The sequence below is a fragment of the Crocodylus siamensis genome, chromosome 15 (assembly GCF_052110815.1).
Source record: "Crocodylus siamensis isolate JL-2025a chromosome 15, ASM5211081v1, whole genome shotgun sequence".
NCBI lineage: Eukaryota > Metazoa > Chordata > Crocodylia > Crocodylidae > Crocodylus > Crocodylus siamensis.
The window spans coordinates 41,519,832-41,539,503 of NC_143409.1; the positions used below are offsets into that span (position 1 = coordinate 41,519,832).

The window sequence follows — 19,672 nt, forward strand, 5'->3', positions numbered from 1 at the left end:
TCAATGATTTGGTTTACGCCCTGAAGCTGAATGGTTTATAGCCCTCAAAAATGGTTTTCATTGTGTTCAGTTCAGGAGTTCAACTCAATTTCAAACATTCATATTATATGAGTGTGCAATCCCTTTATATATAGGGATTATGCACTTGGTGCACACACATATGGTCACATATATGCACACTTCTGTCCTCAATAACTCATGGCACCAAGTTCTGCAAGTTAATTATATGCTATATATTAGTTTTTAACTTGCTGCTTTGCAGTGCCGTTGAATATCCCCTTGTTCTCATATTATGAGAGAAAGTAAAGAGGCACCCTGCGCTGACCCTGCCTATACCATTCATTGTTTTGTACACATCTATCATATCCTCCTTTACTTGTCTCCTCTCTAAACAGTCCCCTCCCTCTCCAGAGGAGAGACGTTTATAAAACAGCAACGCCTAAGCTGTCGGCCATCGGCTGCTGCAGCTTTGTTTCCTCAAGGAGTGGGACTAGAATAATTTCTGAACTGTTTAAACATGCTGTGGCCCTGAGAAGCCAAAAAAGTTTGAATCAAGGCCTTGTGCCCGAAAGTTTGCAAAGAACTTTTTTCCAATTACTCAGTTGGTCTAATAAAAGATATCACATCTACCCAAAGAAGCTTGCCCACCTATGTCCTCAGACCAACACAGCTTTGAGCAAAAACCCTGAATCGAGGTCTGATTTACACATGAACTTTAAATTGGTGCAACTGAGCTGGTGAGGGGCATTTTTTTACATTGCTATAATACAGCCCCTAGGGTAGACGTAGTTGTACCTATAAGAAGAGGGGCAGATTCATTTTCTTCTCCCGCTAGTAAATCCTTTACAGTGATCTAACTCCCACCATGCTGTAGGAGAGAGGGCTGTACTGTTTTAATTCGAGCAGACAAAACGGTACAACTGTTTAATGCACACAAAGCCTCCATCAGCTTAAAGGGTGTTAAAAAGCATTTGAAGGCAATTCACTTAATATGGTCAAAGGCGCAGAGGCAGTTACTGTTTTCAGAAGGCTGTAAAATGAGCCTGTCGACAGACCGTGTTTCGCCTTCTCTGAAAAGCCCTTGTTTAACAGAACTGTTGGCCAATGTCAACGACCCATTTGCTTATTTTCCTTGGAGGACTTTTAGAAGTTGACCTGGGAGCTTTCAACAGAGCTGGGTGAGAGGGCAAAAATCTGATTTATCCCTTCTCACCACCAAGAAAATGGAGCGGGGGAAAGGAGGGGGGACAGAGGGTCTATTATTAACCCCTTCGTTGGCACATCTACATTTCTGCCCAGGTGGCCACTTCCAGTAGGACACAGGGATGGTCCAAGTGCCAATCATTGCAGAATCTGCATCAATGCTGTCGAGCTGCTAATCAGTCTGGGTCGGCAGAGAGAGAAAGGCAGCACTTGGCACTCGTATCTTTTTTCTTCCCCTCCCCCAATGCCATTTGTGGGCAGCTCAAAACCATCTACTCTTCCCCCCAATCCAATTTAGAAATGGTATTAACTTGCCCATCAGGGACTTTCATCCAGCTATTCTTGGAGACTGGCCAGATGGGGCAGTAGTACAGTGAATGGGAAGGGTCACTAACAAGGTTTCTCAGGAAAACCAAGAGGCTAGTAAGGGGGGGATACTAAAATGTTAACAACTTTTTTTTAAACAACCAAACTTTATTCCCAACACGGTTCTTCTCTCTTCTCAAAACCTTCCCATCTCACAATCCTACAATGTTTATGCACATTAATGAACTGACTCTCAAGACAGCACTGCGAAGGAGCCAGCAATTATGCCCATTTTACAGATGGGAAATTGAGGCAAAGAGAGACAAAATACTTTGTCATAAGCCAGCCAATCACTGGCTAGAGCAAGACGAATCAGCAGCTGACTTCCAGTTTCCTATTGGTTGCAATGGGGCGACAGACCCTGCCCCTATGATATTTAAAACAGGCCCTTTAAATGAAAATCTTACATATAACAAGCAGGGATCCTGGTTTTCTCTAATTAAAATAAAAATCCCCAATTTTCCATTTTAAAAAAGTAACCCAGAATCCACATTTTTCCATGATTAAAATGAAACACCACTATATATATGTTTGTGTATATATCTGAGAAAACCAGGATCCCTTGTAATAAGGAACTACAGATAACCTCCTCTGAAAACCTACCACGTAAAGTTTTTTTTTTTTTTAACCAACCTGAAAAATGTATCAGCAGAAATAAAATCCTCTATTACATTCTACAGGATGACAATTCAGAATTATACAGACATTTTCTATAAAGTATTATATGGCTTTGGTATTAGAGAAGTAAATCCTGAGTAATAGTTTCTTAGCTGCAAGGAGCTGGGAATCGAATAGGAGTTGCATTTATTGTCTCAGCATGCTCTTCACTGGTTTACATCACCCAGAGCGCAGCACGCCGTTCGAGAAACACATACGGGAAAGTGTGGAAAGGCTGCTCTTGGAGACCCCCCCACCCCGGCCTCTCAGAGGAAGGCAAAAGCGATAAAGTCTTTATTGGAAACCCCCAGCGCCGAACAGGAAAGGCTGAAAAACGAGCATCATGGGACGAGAGGACGCTGAAGCCGAGCGGATCCTTTCACAGTCGGCTGCAAGGCTTGTCAGGGCCCATGATGGATTACTGTCATCTGGCAGCATCAGGATTAATGATCTAGAGGTCAGAGGGGAGAATTCCAGAGGGAAAGGTCACTGGTCAGGGGCATGGCATAAGACTTGTTGCCTTTTGATGGCAAACTCATTTTACTGTACTTTCTGGCCTGCCTTCCTGTATTCCACCAGCTCACAGAAACTTCTTTTGCCGCTGCTGCAAACACTGGGGGCTCTGATATGAAGCAGGAAAGGGTGGGTGACAGGGGATTATTTCTTCTCCAGGCAGTCTTTTATTCCCTGGGAAGGCACAGTCTCCCACCCCCCCATCTTTAAGGGAACCCCAACCCCAAGCCAACTCTCCTCTGGGTGCTCAGCATCAGACAGAGACTTCAGCACAAATAAATAGCAGGGTGAAGAGTCTCCACTGCAACGCCTTGCTGCTCACTTGCTATGGGCTGGGGTTGGAAGAAGACATACATCTTTGGACAGTAATACCTGCAAGCCCTCTCTGTTGAGCATAATGCTGTACAATCACAAGAGAGAAACTCTGTCCTCCACTATGAAGAAAGAAGGACAGGACACAGGTTTAAGATAAAGAGCTGCACAATATTTTCTATGGATTATCCTTCCAAAAGTGGGGGCCTACAAGTTGTTCCCAAATACTCCAAAGCATGTTTTTTCAGATTATATATAGGGTCACTTGCTGAGATGGGTCTGGAACAATGTTTTAAAGGAGAACATGGCTCTTTTGGGTGAATTCAGAGAAAGACATTACAGATAGCTGGTAGAAACCTTGAAAACAGTGGAGAGAGGGGAAGACAAGTGAGAGTAGATGCTGGAGAACAAAGAGGAATAGGTAAGCAGGGAGGGGCAAAATCCTGAAGGTCTGAGAGATTGAGGGCAAGACGTTTGAGCCCGAGGCAGTGGAAAAAGCAGCAACCATCTAAAAGCCTGTGGGGCAGGTGGGTTTTGTGAAAGGGAAGGGAGTCAAAACAATTACAGTCTCTAAATTAAGCAGTGTTCCTGGGGAAACCTTAACTGAAGCTATAACTTCTCCACTTTGAGAAAGATCAACAGCCCTTTCTGTCCAACCATATCATTCCCTGCCCTGAAAGGCTTTCCCCCTTCAATAGCATGTATGTAACTGAATACACGGAAGCTTAAAGGGTTTATTTTGATGGTTTTGAATTTCTCTTGTGTTCGAGAAGCAGATGGACCTGACTTCCTAGCTTCCCCTCGTTTCCTAATAGCTTTTTGGGGGTGGGGGAGGAGGGGCAGTGGTGGAAGGAATGAGGATTGAGGAAGAAGAGAACACTGCAAATAAATATTCTTTTAACCGGTACTCTTATAGGGGATGGCAAGCAGGCAATGAGGTATAGACGAAGGAGCACTGGGAGATGGGTGGGAGGCAAAAAAATATGGGCTACCCGGCTTTTTTTCCTCTTCCTGTGTGACTTTGGCCAATCATTGCATTGCTCCGTGCCTCAACTTTCCCATCTGTAAAATGGGGAAAACCTAACTCATCCAAGTATTTCAGGACTTAGGAGTAAAACTCCTGAAGAGGTGTCATTAAACTTCTTCGAAGGCAGCTACTTCCTTGGCTAGTTAGTCACGTCCTGCCTGATGTGACACTTCTTAAACCACTCCAAAATTCCTCTTATTTTCTTTAAGTTTGTGTACGGCTTCCATTTCTAGAAAAAGAGACAGACAGCTCCCACACAGTTTTGTTTCCTGTACCATCCTTTATCCAAATAATAACCATGTGCTCTGTGCAATGAGAAATGAACAGGCAGAGAGGAAAGTTTTTCAGTGCAACTTGCATAGAAGTGGGAGACAAGAAAAGATTCTGGGCCAGAATGTGCTATGGAGAGGACTCTTGTGCAAGTGTGAAGAAGGGAAGACAAATGCAACATGATCAGAGGAAATGAATGAAACTATAATAATGCTACATAACCAGACTGTAGCAAGACTGAGGCTTGAAAAGATGAGGAAAGTGATTCTGGATTGAATCATGAAAGGAAAATTTGAATCCGCCAGAAATGCAGAAAATGGATCTATGTCCCCACGTGCAGGCTCCATCTCTATTCCCTCCCTCTCTAAAATGGAGTCCCATTCTTAAACAAATAATTCTGCAATATAACCTGGGCTTTAGAAATCCCTACAATTTTGCATGGTCTTGGCTTCTGCTTTGCCAAGAATTCTCTCCCAGCACAAATTCAGGGTTGGTTTGAAGCAAACCTACTTTGTCTCAAGCCTGAGATCCTCTATGCTGTAGCTATTCAAGCTTGTGGCTTTACCCACAATAGGCTTACTTGTCACCTCTGTTAGGCAGGTGGCCCTGGGTCTCACTTTAAAAAACTTGAATGGGAAAAGAGAAGCCTGCCTCCCCACACCTTTTCTGCCAGTGCCGTCGCTGGTCTAATCACTCCCTATAATCATGGCATTTCCACAGCGGGCACTCTCGCCTCCCGATGGGAATGTCACCACCAGATCTGCGAGCCTGCAGACCATTAGACCCTCCTATCAAAGCAGGAGCTGGGACGGAGGGTAATTAATCATGCTCAATTTGACAGGAGGCCCAGTTCTTATCTGCACCCCTAGAAATGCCCTCGGTCTCTGCTTCCCTCCTCAATAAGTGAGACTGACAGTTAGCAGCCCCATATCAGATTTCAGCTGCTGAGCTGGAGGCGGCCTAACTGGCATGTGTGTACACACGCTTTCACAATGACCACCATCCTTTTATATTGGCCAAGACTGCAACGGCATTCACCTTCAAGGAAAAGCTGCTATGCTGTCCCAGGACCAAGTGCACTCTGTTGCCAGGAACCGAGACCCAGTGGAACTTTGCTCCTTCTCATACTGAGCTCAAATAAAGTTCAACTGCTACTGGCACAGCTGGGGCCAATCTATTTGTTGTTCCAAACTTGAGCAGATGGTGAATAGCTTTGCAACGGGTGGAGTTTCCACCCCTACAACCTTTGAACTGAAGAGAAATTCCTCTTTGCCAGTCTAAGCGAAGGCAGCAAATAAAAGTTTACTCCAAACACACAGGATGAAAGGGGTCTGGACAAGATGCACACGACCCAACTTAAGCTTAGCCTTACTCAGCTGCTTAATATACATGGCAAGGATCTGGGACACCATCATGGCAAAGAGTTCTACTTTCTTCTGTCTAATACTATACAGTCCTCAACATCATATTATTCACATGCCCAGGTTTTCAGTGGCTTGCACAGAGCAAGTCATTACTGACTGGTGTAGAAACATGCAGCCAGATCAGCTTGGACACTGGAGTGCCAAACAAATAAGAAGTACTGATATAAAGGAAAATAATCATACACAGCAAATAAGAAGTACTGATATAAAGGAAGATCTTTGGAAAGAAAGGCCTTGAAACCCTAACGTCCAAACTGGGGGAAAATGGATGAACTCTTCACAAATCTAAATTTAAATCCCCGAGCAAGGGAAGAATTGACCTTTCAATCCCTAATCCTATATTCCTGGGAAGGAGACGCGGGACAGAGACTACAAACTAATTATTTCAGAGCAGACTGGTGTCAGATTGCTTGCTCTCCCTCTCTCCATATAACTCATCAATATGGATGCATATAGAAGATGAGGGAAGCAATCCTGCTCCAGACTTCAGACTCTACAGGGACAATCTGCAAAGGGGAAGGGAAGAACACCACCAGATGATTGGAGGAAAGGGAGGAGATGCTCATCAAAATGATGCAGTGACTGGAAATTATCGTTTTGCTGTAGCATGCTAGGGAGTCTTCTATTACGGAATTTCTTTTTTTCTTTTGCTATCATGCAAACATTTGTAACGGGTCATTTACTCTGACTCTGTAACACCGAAAAACAGGGGTTGAAGGTTTAAATCTATTGATTCCTGATTTCAAAGTTCCATTGCTTTTCTCAGATCCTGAGATATCCCTGGAGAAGCAAAAGAAACCTGCAGACCTGAAAGGGGCATTCTCTGCGTGTGTGCACCTCAAACACCACTTGCCTATAAATAAAATAATGCATTGGTAAAATGTTTTACTCAACAGCATGCGTTTGTCGTATTCCTCGCATCTAAACCACACAGCGTCAACAGCAGGAAAACATTAAAACCACACGCTTTGGCTTACAAAGCCCCTTTTAGGTATATTTACATCAAAACAGAATGGTCAAGCCATCTGCGAAAACCAGTTACATAGAAACCTTGAACAAAATTAGTTGAGTTGTACAATCTGAGGAATGTTATGATTTTTTTTCTTCCCCTCAAAGGCTGTACTTTCAATGAACAAAACAGCGTCCTTTGAAAACGAGCCTTAACTAATATGCCAGTGAATGCCTCAGAGTCCCAGAGTGTTGTGCTACAATATTCAGTTAGTGTCTGCTGGTTACTCGAATCACATGAAGCAGAGTTTTTTTGTGTCTAATAAGCCAAGGCAAAAGAAAGCAAGCAAAGTAAAAAGCCCTTGCAGAATCCTATCAAGAAGCTCTGCACAGTTTTGGTACTTGGCTGTAATTCAGTCATTGATTCTGACAGCTCTCAGGGGAAAAAGCAAGTACATATATATTAGGGTTTAAGTCTTTTATTCTAATGGGCAGCTGATTCCATAAACCAAAAGGCTAATAAGCAGTGCACGATGCAAGTAGGACAAGATTTTGGTGTTTGGTTTTTGGGTTTGCAGCCAAGTCTGTTAAGCAAGATTTTAATAACCAGCAGACACCATAATTCCCTCCTGTAGAGTCATTTCTTCAGTTATTTCTTGCAAAAATCACCAGCAATAATTTCTGAGAATGGAAAGCATTCATTATTCTACAACTCCTCCAGGAAGTTTCAGTGGGACCAAGTGGAAATTAAATTCTCGTGAGGAAGACAATCACCATCTATCTAAACCAGTCTGGGGTATAGGGAAAATAGGCATATCCTAATGTGGCACTTACCTCCACTGAATGAGGCTCACTCAATTTAGGGGAGGCTCTAAAAGGTTCTGATAAGCAAAAATATAGTTCTAGGCCTATGCCAAGATGAATTTAAATCTGTCAGTTAAAAAAAGCTTTATGAAAGGAGAGCAGGAGGGAATGAATTTTACAGCAGAAGGGAACATTGAAGATGCTATGAGCTTTACACTAAAGCCCATGTAAAAATATAGATCAAAGATCCACAGAAATAAGCATGTTCTTTCTGCCAGACAAAAGGAGGTGGGACACTGGAATACATTACGTGTTTTCCTAGGGAGCACACTATTTAAAGATGCTCTAGCCTGGCCTCTGTAGGATTGTTTTTCCAATTCATTTTAGGTCACATATATGTGGTTCATAAACACTAGGGAGCATATAAAGCCTACAGATATTTGCCTGAGCCATAAAACTGTTATGCAGTATCACAAAGTCATCATCCTCTGCTAAAGCCCAGGACCAAACAGCAGGACTTAGCTCTGCTGGCAGAAGCATATACAGAGACCCATGAAATGCCAGTCTCATCCTACCTAGCTGCAGATGAACTTTCACATGCCCTAAAATTAACTCTTTTTGTGGCAGAGATGGAAATTGCTTCCTTCCCAGAAAGGACAATTTTGCAGCCTGTCCTGGTGGAGGGAGATGGAAGGAAGGTTTAGAAGGGGAAAGCGACAGTAAAGCACATGTAGCAACTTTACCTTGAGGCCTAATCATGGATGGGCCAATTCCCATAAATCTGTGCAAGAGGGGAAAAACACAAAAAACAAACCAAAAAACCACTCTCCCAACAAAGGAAGAGTTACAGCTTTCCCCTCATCTCCTTCCTCCATCATTATTGCCACTGAGGGGCCATTTTATCACTTGCAGCTGTAGCTGTTCAGTGACAACCTGCTGTGCTGGGAGGCAGAAGAAACCTGCACATTTGATCTGCATTAAGCCCATTTCATGGCTCCACATTCTAGGTACATTCCAAGCGGCGGCAGCAGCAGCCGCGTCTTTTCATCCTCAGAGATTTTCAGCGTCTCCTGTGAAATCTGCTGTTTAACTTTCACATCGGACCTCCAGGATCAGCATCCGTTATCAATCTGCTCACATCTCCTCACCACTTCCAAACAAGAGCCAGCCTCCCCCAGAGCTGCTGCAGGAGGACAGCACAGTGACCATCATTACACCAGGGATAATGAAAAACGGAGCTGCCGTCACTTCCACTCCAATCTGGGGGGCAAACTAACTAGCTCTTTGCACATACAAGGAAATGTAGCATTTTGCTCTCAGCTGCACCAAAGCTTCAGTTTATCAGTCTTTCTGATGGACTCTTCCAGAACAGTACACCTGTGTTCAGATGGGAAAGAAACTTAATTTTGTGCATTGGATGGGGCCACAAAAAGATGACTGAACTATGATCTGTGTGTCCGATCTGCTATGTTAATGACCATGAATTTGGACTATGTCAGAACTCAGCGTGTGCGTACAATGTCTACCTGATATGCAGCTACAATTGTCTTTTACCATTGTCTGCAATAGTGAAGTATCATAGGGAAATGCTATGGTGGCCCAGCCAAAGAAATGGAAGAGAAATAATTAAGTGCAGCCTCTGAGAAACCAGGCTACAAGTCAGAATGACTACCTGGGATTTAAAAACAAAACAAAGAAAAAAAAAAAGAGGCAGATCAGAGATACTGAGGAGATGATGTAGTTCCTTGCGCTGGTCTCCCTTATACACTACACTGCTTCCAGGCAAGTTTAAGCAACTGATCTTCACAGAGTCTTTCCAATGACATTTGAGGGGACTGCCACAAAAATGAAGGCTGCTAGGTGAATACCACAGCACCCATGGGACGTGCAGCCTAGCTCAGTGATGCTCAACTTTTTCCCCAGTGGGCGGAATAGGCAGTGCCCTATCTGTTTGCAGACTAGATCCCACCAGTGGCTCCAACCCGGCACCAGGACCAGTGCTGTGGGCAACATCCAGCCACATGGAAGGGGGCAGAGGGTAGCCCAGCCACAACTTGGCCCTGCAGGGTAAAAGGGAGCATGGCCCAGTCCTAACCCAGCATCTGGGGGTGGGGGAAGCCCCCAGCATCAGGGGGCATGGCCTGGCTCTGCAGGGTGGGGGAGAGAGAAGAGGCATGGCCTGGTCCCAACCTGCGTGTGGCTACATGGGGAAGGAGGTGTGGCCCAGCCCTGATCCAGATGAGGGAGTGGGCTTGCCCCAGCTACAACCAGCAGTGTGAGGTTTGGGTTTTGCGAACTTAGCAGGGTGAGGGTGATCATATTAATGGCCACTGCTCCTCCACTGCCAGATGTGATGATTCACACAGCTGGGTTTGCTCATATATTTCCTCTTAAATAGCCTTCTGGAAAACAAGAGTTGCACAAAAACAAAGCAGTGGGAATACACAGCTGATTAGAAGCTGTACCTACAGCAGCCAGCTGGCAACCAGCTCAGCCTCTGCGCTGGGAGTGTGTTGTTTATAAATAATTAAAAGGCAATTGGAAGGAAACAGTATTAAACCTATTTCACTCTCAAGGTACCTAGAGATTTTCATTACTACCAATCTTATGCTTTCAGGATGATGGTATTTTTCATCCCTTTACCCCAAAATGTGCAGCTCAAAAAAAAAAAAAATTCTTAAGTAAACTAATCAGGCCGCCTTATGCCTTTGCCCACTGATTTTGACTCAGTGCAACTGGTTCAAGCTCTGAAACTGCTGCACCCTGGTTAAGAATGACTGCCTTAGAGCCTCATAATAGAGGCACCTAAAAATACTTGCTGAAACCAAGGGATCAAGTAGTGGTGAGACTCAAATTCCAGTCCCAGGAAGTCAGTTTACCATACCAGCTGTTCTTTGGCTTCAGAAGACTGAGACTGAGACACTAAGGGTGCACCGATAGAGATTTTGGGGCCCGATACCAATAGCTGATTTTTAAGGAAGCATATCAGCCGATACCAACCTGATTTCCAATACAGCTGGTAAACCCATTGTGGTGAAAGGGGACAGGGGAACAGATCAACACCTGAGGTGAGGGAGGGAGAGGGGCTGGGGCAGGCACTGTCCAGCCAGGGTGGGGCGGGTACAGGACAGAGCTGCTGCTCATCTGAGGGGGGTGTGGGAAAAGGGGCAGGGTGCAGCTCCCACCACTGCAAGCTGCTCATCTGGTAGCTCCCGCCACTTGTCCGGGAGGGCACGGGGGAACACGTACCCCATGATCCGCATGGGGTGGGTTGGGCAGACTGCATTTTGAGGCTGGGGACTGGGCTGCGCTCGGGATGGACAACAGTGGTGCTGGGAGAAGGATATGGGGGGGGCAGGGTACGGTGAAATTTGGGGTGGCTGCAGCCCTCCCCATAACCCCCCTCCCAGCGCCATTGCCGTCCCCCCTGAGCACAGCCAGCTCCAGTCCCAATCTGCAGCTGCAGCCTGCCTGGCCCTCTCTGCCCCACCCCAATCCAGGGGCACATGTTCCCTCCTCCCATGCCCTCACGGATGAGCCACAGCTCTGTGCAGCGCCATCCCAGGCCCACTCCCCCCCTCATCATGGAGGTCCTTGATCTGCACCCCCCCACAAGCCCCTTCCCTCCCCCTCCCCTTCCACCACAACAGACTTACCAGTTGCACGCATCTCCCCACGCAGCTTGGCTCTGTTCCTCACTGCCTGCATGCTGGGCTGTGCGCACACACAGGCATTTATCGACCAATTTATCAGCTGCTTCAGGCTGATTTCCAATATAGTCAATTTTCTTTATACCAGTGCCGATCCAATATCAGATTGATGTATCCGTGGCACCTCTACTTAATTCCTTACCAGATCTCTTGAGGCATAATCATGCTAAAGAACCAGTTTCTATAAGAGCCTAGGAAAAGTAAGCTGGCTTTTAGATTATTATACTATGATGAATAGGAGTTAAGGACAAGCTCTTCCTTCCTCTATGGCAAATATTCACTGTACCTTTTCTTGCAGGCCTTGTTGAGATGCAGTATGGCTCTTTATTGCATATCAGTATGTCAGAGGACATTATTTATCTGTTGCAAGATTAGGTCTACAGATCTGCCTAAAACATCCATGGACAAACTTCAGTATGGCATGTCAAAGCTTTCTGGCGACAAAATGCTGCTTTGGCTATTTTTGTACTGCACAGGGGGCTGTCAGCTAGACTGATACAGGCAGTTTTCACCAATCATTCCTTGCAACTGGAGGAACTACACTTGCATACCAAGATGGCAGAGAAGTATCTATACCATATTCTAGCTGAGTGACTCCAGGGCTGCCACCTCAGATTTGCCTCCTGACAAAGTGGTTGAGCATATGACAAACAGTTTCTTCTGAAGGGTGTTCCTGGACTGAATTAAGCAAATGGAGATGAAACAGAGAATCCGAGTCGGAAGACTACGTATGACAAGAGGAAAACAATGCTTTTTACGTTTTCCCAGTTCCCTGATGATTGGGTCTAAACACAGATGTGAGCCCCTGGCTCAGTATACAGATCCTGTTTTGGGGGTTTTTTGGTTTGGTTTTGATTTTTAAGGGTGTTCACATACATTCTCTATTTGAGTCATGAAAATAAAACGCTGGGGGCTTTTGTAGGGGAACTTGTCAAGAAAGCACTTTATTCCAAGGAAGGGAGAGATTTACCTACACGTTTCAGAAATCAGTATGCCAGTTCCCTTCCAAAATAAATCCTGGAAGCCTGTTTCTTTAGACAGATGGAGCAGAAAGCAGGGAATTTCCAATAATCCAATATTCTAAGGCAGAACGGCTCTTCCTTGCCCAGCCCCCTTTACTCCCAAGACAATTAACTCAGGTCACGATGCTGTTCTCGTACTCAACCAGCAAGCTGAAGGGGAAGTCTACTCCTTTTGAGCCAGTCCCAACACAGGGGGAAGCTAGGGCCTGGGCTCCATTGTCCCATTTAGATGATCCAAACAAAGCAAGTGACTCACTCACCCCTCTTCTGCATAAAGATGAAAAGGTCATCCAGGAACTCCTTCCGCTCAGGGTCACTATCCAGTTCATACAGCTGAGGAATCAAGAAAAATAAAGAGGTAACCCAGGCAAGGGAAGATGGAAGAGATACCACCACCACAGATCCTGGACTTCTGCTACCAATACAATGGTGGGACAGCTTGCAGCTGTACAGCAAGTTAAAAGTCAGAGTTTTAAACTCTTAGAGCTGTCAAGGCTGAAGTGGTGGCAGACTGAGCCCCCTTTGTTGGATGAGAGATGCTCTGTACCATTCTCCACAAATCTGTTCAGGCATAGTGGAGAAAGGGGCTTTGGAAGAAGTAGGGATTCAACTTTTTGTTGGACTGAAGTGTGGAAGCAACCCAGGACTTTTGAGATGGGGGAGAAGAAAGAAAGGACTCTGAGGATCCCACCTGTGGGCGAAGGGGGGATGGAAATTTTGGAGCCAAACGGAAAACCGGAACGGAAAGAAAGGAATGTAAAATGGAATGTAACACTCCGGCTCAGAAACATCAACCTCTCCCATCCACATCCCCAAGGCACTAACAAGGTTAACAAGCGGCTTCTTCTGACCTTTCTATTCTTTCCTTGGAGCTTTGCACCTCTATGACAACCTCCTGAAAGGGGAGGGAAAAATAAAGATCTTTTAGATCCTGTTAATAAGGAATGCTCCATGGGAGATGTGCCTCTGAAATAAGCTAGAGACTACTAGCACTTAACTGAACAATCAATAAAGAAACAGTTATGCAGAAATGTTTTGACAGAGTGCCTTAAAGAAACAAGGCTTCCGATCAAATCTTGTTCAACTGCTTATTCCATAAAAATAAAAATAATAAATTCTACTTTTTAGCACCATTCTGATATTTCAGAGAAGACAGAGGCAAGATAATCATACAACTAGCTGTTGGAGAGTGAATCCAATTTTTACTTATGAAAGGCAAAGCAAGGTCACAATATAACTTGTCAGTATTGTTAATTGAGTTGCATATAAAATATCCTAGTGTTTTAAATGCATGAGAATTAAAGAAAGCGAGACACACACAGAAGAGAAATAGAATACATATAAACTGGAAATCGAGGATTTTTTCTGCTGGTTACAGCTGCGCTCCGAGGTGACGATCAATAGAAAAGCAAAGGTTCAGCAAGATAACCATGTGCCTGTCTCTTTCAAAATGGGGAGTTAGCTACTCAAAGCACAACTCTTTCAAAAGAAAATGAGTTTATTGGGTTCATTTCCTGTGTAGCCCACCCCTTCAGACACACTGCATTACTTGGAAGGAAATGCATCACTTGACTTATACAGCAATTAACTATACCCTTTCAAAAAGGGCCAGCTTAGCTTAAAATAAATTCCATTAGTCTGACACAGCCCAAATCTACTAATCACTTTTAAGACGCTAAACCCTGTCCTTCCACACAAAGATAGTTGCTGATAAAAAAATAGTAACTGTCATAAGTGCAGTAGGTATGAAGTTTAATTGTGAGCTGTATTTCAACCATTAAGAGCAATAAAATGGCTGAACGCTACACATCCACAACCACAGGGGGTGGTCACCTTAACATGAAATGAGCAGTTTCAGAGTAGTTACTTCACACACTCAAACCACAGAGGAACAGGCAGTGATTTGTAATTTCTATCAATGAAGAGAAATGATTCCTTCCCTGCCCCCAATTTCCACCGATGATAAACCCCAATAATTAGACAGACTGACCTTGGCAAAGTCACGAGAGATCTCTCTTCCTCGGCCTCCATCAGCTTCTTCACTCCAACTCAGATTTCCGTTCTGGGGGACAAAAGTTAAAGGGTGAGGGGATCCATAGAGACAATATTCTTGCTTTATGGGTGGCGAGTCAGATAACAGTGTACGCATGTAGACACAGAAAGGCAATACCTGGTATAGAGGACGTGGATGTAGAGGGAACTGGAAAACAATGTAATCTTTTAAATAACATTTCATGTTAAGGTGGCCATAAAAAAAGTGGGGCTGTCATTTCAATCTTCCCTAAAACATGTACATTTTTTCAGAGGCAAGAATTTTTGTGGGTGCTGTCTAAAGAAGAATGCATTGCACTTGAAACCTTCTCTAAATCTATCCCGACCATGTAGTTGGTCCAATAAAAGATGCAAGAATCAAGGATTTTTGTGGGTGATATATAAAGTCCTGGACCATTATGGCTACAACATTACTCCAAAACCATACTTTTCAATAAAGTTGAAATTTTCCCTTTTCACAAAAAGATCATTTCTCTTGAGGGGGGGAAATAATCTCTGACCAATTTAAATGGCCATGTTCTTCTCAGGGTTAATATCCTTGATCCAATATCTGAAGTAGGGTATCTTTTCAATTGCACTGTCATCTGGTTTAACACCTTCACAGTTAAAGCCAAATGAGGAGAGAATATAAGAACGAAGTTTCCGCATTATCTGTGGCCAGCCTTAGGCAAGTGAACGTATTCTGTGATCGCTAAAGCTCGGATTTAAAGTAGCAGGTGTCAAGCATTCATTCTAGTGAATCCTGATTGTGCCAAGAGATCATCTCTCAGTCCTTTCTATTAGCAATATGACTCTACTTTCTTCATGCTCAAAAGAGTTCCAGACTGACCTCCAATGTACCCACAAAAGCAACGTTAGGGAGAAATCAAAGGATTGAAAATGGGTGGAATATAATGGGACTAGAACCCTTTTCAAACCCACCTCCTGCATCAAGCTTGATGTGAGAAATCCAGATTCAGCAGTTCCTGGATTTATTTACAGGGACACAGAAAGTACAGCCAGTTAAGGCATATACTTCTCACTAGGCCAAGCACCAGTTGGGCCTGCACTGTTCAGTCTAATTACTAGATCTGGAACAGCAGTTGACTATGGCTACTTAGTAGTTTTGGGAACATGGGAGCGAGCCTGCATGTTGCATATCCATCTTTACTTGGTAGGATTACTCAAGATCATTTACCATGCTGATTACAAATGCACAGCATCTTAAAGCCCACAGAAAAGCATTAGATCTATTTTAATGACAGCCACTTTAACATCTCAAAATCTTGTGAGTCATCTGGTAGTGACATATACATTGAATTACAAAGATGAATGGCACTCATCAAAGCCAGGCAAAGCTACATTTCCCCCCTTTATAAACACAGCAGTGGGCTGCCCTAATGCCTGCTGATTTAGTTTGAGCCAGTAATTCCTGCTGGAAAGTCAATTATCCAGTGAGCCCCATCAGCTGAAAGATATTTAATGGGGGATTATTGCCGCTTCTGTTATGTCAGCTGTTTATTACAGCAGGCCAATTCCCAACACTCTGGGAAGAGATCTGAAGACCAGTTTTGTTCGCAGGAGGATTCATCTGGATGTCCTTTGCTAACAGAGATTAAAAACACAGCTTCCTGCTAATGAGGGTAACATCCAGCTGCTCCTGAACCCTGATAAGAAGCCAGTTAACTTGGAGCAACAACAAGCCTGTGTGAACAGTCCGAGTAAAACATGCAAGCCAAGCCCTCCAACAGCAACTGGTAATATTGAGTGTTCAACCTGATATAAGGAATCAAAACTTGTGGAAGAGGTGAGATCTTTTATTAGGCCAACTAGATATTTGGAAACAAATTACTGCATTTAAATGCAGTAATTTGTTTGCGGATATCTAGTTGGCCTAATAAAAGATTACCCATGAGTTTTGATTCCTTTTGCCAGTCTAGACCAATACACCTACAGCCTGGATACCCAACAGCCTGATATAAGGTATCCAGTTTTTACAACTTTAAAAATCTTTGCAATCTCCTATGCTTGAAAAAGGGTGCCTGTGCCCAAAAGGTTGCAAATAAAGATTTTTTTTTGCAAATATCTAGTTGGTCTAATAAAAGATATCACCTCTGCCATGAGTTTTGATTCCTTTCAACCTGAGAGAACTAAGTGAACCTGCTTTTCAAAGCACGGGGGATTCAGGTTCTGAAAATCTTTAAAGGGCTTCTAGATGGGCATGCACCTCCCCCCAAAAAAGAATCAAAGAACCCACATTCATGAGAGGCTTTTTAAATTTTCAATCGTGCTGTGATCTCTCTCTCATTGTAAATCCAGGAAAGAGAAGGGAGGAGAATATGCATGAGCTCCTCCAGGTAGGGAGGAAGTGTGAAAAACTGTTTAACCCACAAACACATTATTTAATTGCTTCATAAGTTAGTCAACAACCCTCCAAAGCTAAGAGGTTTATATTCTTAGTTGTTACTACAGCAGAAAAACTGCATGGGGGATGAAAAGCAGTCTGAGGGATACATCTTCTGCCTTCTTTTAAAACAACATTAAAAATTTGCATTGCACTTCAAATTCTGTCAGATTATCAAAATATCGAGGACAATACACAGCACCATTTACGTTCTACATCCTTTCTGTAGCTCTCAATATACTCTACATAGTGGGGGAAACAGGTTGGACACCTTCAACCACAGCAGTTTTAACTGCTGGCTTAAACCGTCCGGTCTTAATTAAGTTTTGACAACAGGCTTTTCCAAAACAGGTTGGGCAGTTAGGAAAGTGTTTATTAATGCCATATAAAGGATAAATGTGTATGTACATCTAGGTAGAAAATTTTAAAAAAAGGTCCGAAGGTGATAATGTTCTGTAAAGATATTAGGCCTGATTTAAAACAAAACAAAACAAAATTAATCAATTTAAAGAATAGCCTTTACCTGAATGAATATAGCTAACCTTATTAACTGCTAATTGGTACCATACCCTAACTACATTCAAATTAAAAGAACCAAAAAGTAAAATACAACTTTTTAAAGGAAAAGTGAATAATGAAGATAAATATTTTAAAAACTGAAATTTATTCTTGAAGATAAAAAGCCTGCTTGCAGTATTTTAAAATAATATTTAACCTATGAAAAGAAAACAAACAAAACCAAAATCACTGCACTTGACACTTCACTCGGTTCTTCAATGGTCTGATTTAGACCTTGACTCTTTTTCATTTACTTTGGCATTTCGTATTTTATAGCACATAACAAGTTTCCTTGCTTTCTCCACTTCTGGCCCGTTTCTCAGGTTATTCTGGCAGAAACCAAAAAGCAAAAAAAAATCTTTCTATTAAAGCCGATGATGCATGCTTGCAGGTGAATCACAAATGTAACATGTATTACAGATGACATAGTTAGGCTAGTAAGTGAGCTAGAGTCATGCAATCATTAAATCTAGACTTTATCAGCTATGCGCAAGACTTCAGATCTTTGCTATGACTTACAAGTAGCCATTCATGTTACACCTGAATTTGTCCATGTTGGCCCTGGAGTTGGTCAAGATAATCTGCTATTGGTTTTAGCTGCAGACACAGGTGGGTCTCTTTGTACAGCTCTAAGCTGTTGATGTTTCTATGTTGTCCTGAATGTCATTCTCATGGTCATCTACCATTTTTATGAAAAACACTGTTTTAATGTACGTCACATGGCTGTTCCACCTTGTTTATCCTGGCATAGCAAATCCCTCACAATTCTTAAGGTGGCCTTTGAAGTTAGAAACATAATTTCCTAAAAGATTCATGAAATTTGACGCACGACATTGTTCTTCTGCGGCTTCTTGGTTTTTGCAGAAATAATCACACATCCGAGGAAATTTAATGCAAATGAAATCCAATCTCAATAAGAGCAAAGTGAACACAGGAAAAAATTAGCCCAAACTATATATGCACGATGAAGGGCTCTACGTTAACTAGAAAAGGTATGAAGAAAAGCAACAAAGGTGATTTGGAGTATGGAAGGACTTCAATATGAGAGAATAAATAGGCTGGAATTTTTCAGCCTCAGACAAGATGCTTAACGTGGGACATGATAAAGGTCTGCAAAATATGAAATGGTGCAAAGAAAGTAAACAGGAATATATTATTTACAGTCTCTCACAATACTACAACTAGGGAACATAAAATGAAACTATTAGGGAGAAGGTTTAAAACTAAAAGGAGGATCTTTTCATGAAATGAGTAATTAACTTGTGGAACTCATTGCCATAAGTTGTTGTGGAGGTTGATAGTTTAACCCAGTTGAAAAGGATATTGTTCAAATTCATGGAGGAAAGAGTAGGTATTAGATGTGATAGAGAAGGGGACAGCCTCTGAATCAGAACTTACTAACCTGTGACTGCTAGAAACCGCAATGAGAGAAGAGCAGAGGTTGCAAGACTGAACATGCCCTGTTCACCCTCCCTCAGCATTTGTCCTCTACCACCGAGACAGGTCTACTTCTGCCACAGCACTGGGCCAAGGACCTGAATTACAAGGTTCCTGGAGTGGCTAGGGGAAGGCCACTAAATGCACACCTAATTTCTTGGGACACCAAGCGACACAACAGGAACAGGAATGAAGGTTACAGGCTAATAACCAGGGTGCCAAGGAAGGACACCATGCTGCAGACTCTACCCAGATCCCCCTGTTCTTCAAAGGCCTCTAAAGAGCCACTGGACACTGCATAGTGAAATTCTGCTCAGGGATGTGCACAGATGAGGCAAAGGTAGACAACCCTGAACACACTCAAGTCCCCACCAGCCAGCATCTCCTTCCTGGTCTGGTAGGACAGCTTGGCCAAAGCCAGGAGACTGACTAGAACTGGACCTATGGTCTGACCCAACTAAAAACACTTCTTACAATCTAATTTTCTAAATTTTATCACTGTCATCAACACAACTCTTCACATGACATGTATTTTAATTTTGCTTTTTTGAAGGCTGCCATGGCAAGAGTTGATCTCTTGTAATTACCATTACAGAAGTTCCTGGCACATTTGAGAAGGTTTGCTTGATGAAAGCCAGTATCAGATGATTTAAACCAGTTTTGACCACTATCTTGGTGAAAACTTAAAAAAGTACTTTTTTTTGCCAACCCTGTGGGAAAGCATGACAGTCTGTATCTACCTAAGGGATCTGGGCAAGCAGGCCTGTGCATATACGAGGTCTGGGGGGCCTGTGTCTTGTGCTGATGCAGCCCCCACTGGAGCTGCTGATGGAGTGTGTTGTCCCCAGCCATTTATAATCTGGCGAGCCTTGGACTACACTATGCACGCTGACAGGCAAGATCTTCCTTGATCATTGGGTATCCTGATTCTTCCCACCTCAATTTTTGGATTAAAAAAAGTAATCCAAAATCCACATTTTTTCCAT

General features: G+C 43.2%; 1 protein-coding gene across 1 annotated transcript in view; it reads right to left on the minus strand.

Moving 5' to 3' along the window:
* The window catches only part of ARID3B (AT-rich interaction domain 3B), a 51,900-nt gene that overhangs the window by 19,421 nt on the left and 12,807 nt on the right, over positions 1-19,672 (minus strand). The window contains exons 3-4 of the mRNA XM_090028603.1: positions 14,247-14,318; positions 12,517-12,589 (exon numbers count right to left, since the gene is read on the minus strand). Of these exons, the coding sequence (XP_089884729.1) occupies positions 12,517-12,589; positions 14,247-14,318 (145 nt within the window). The remainder of the gene's footprint in view (positions 1-12,516; positions 12,590-14,246; positions 14,319-19,672) is intronic.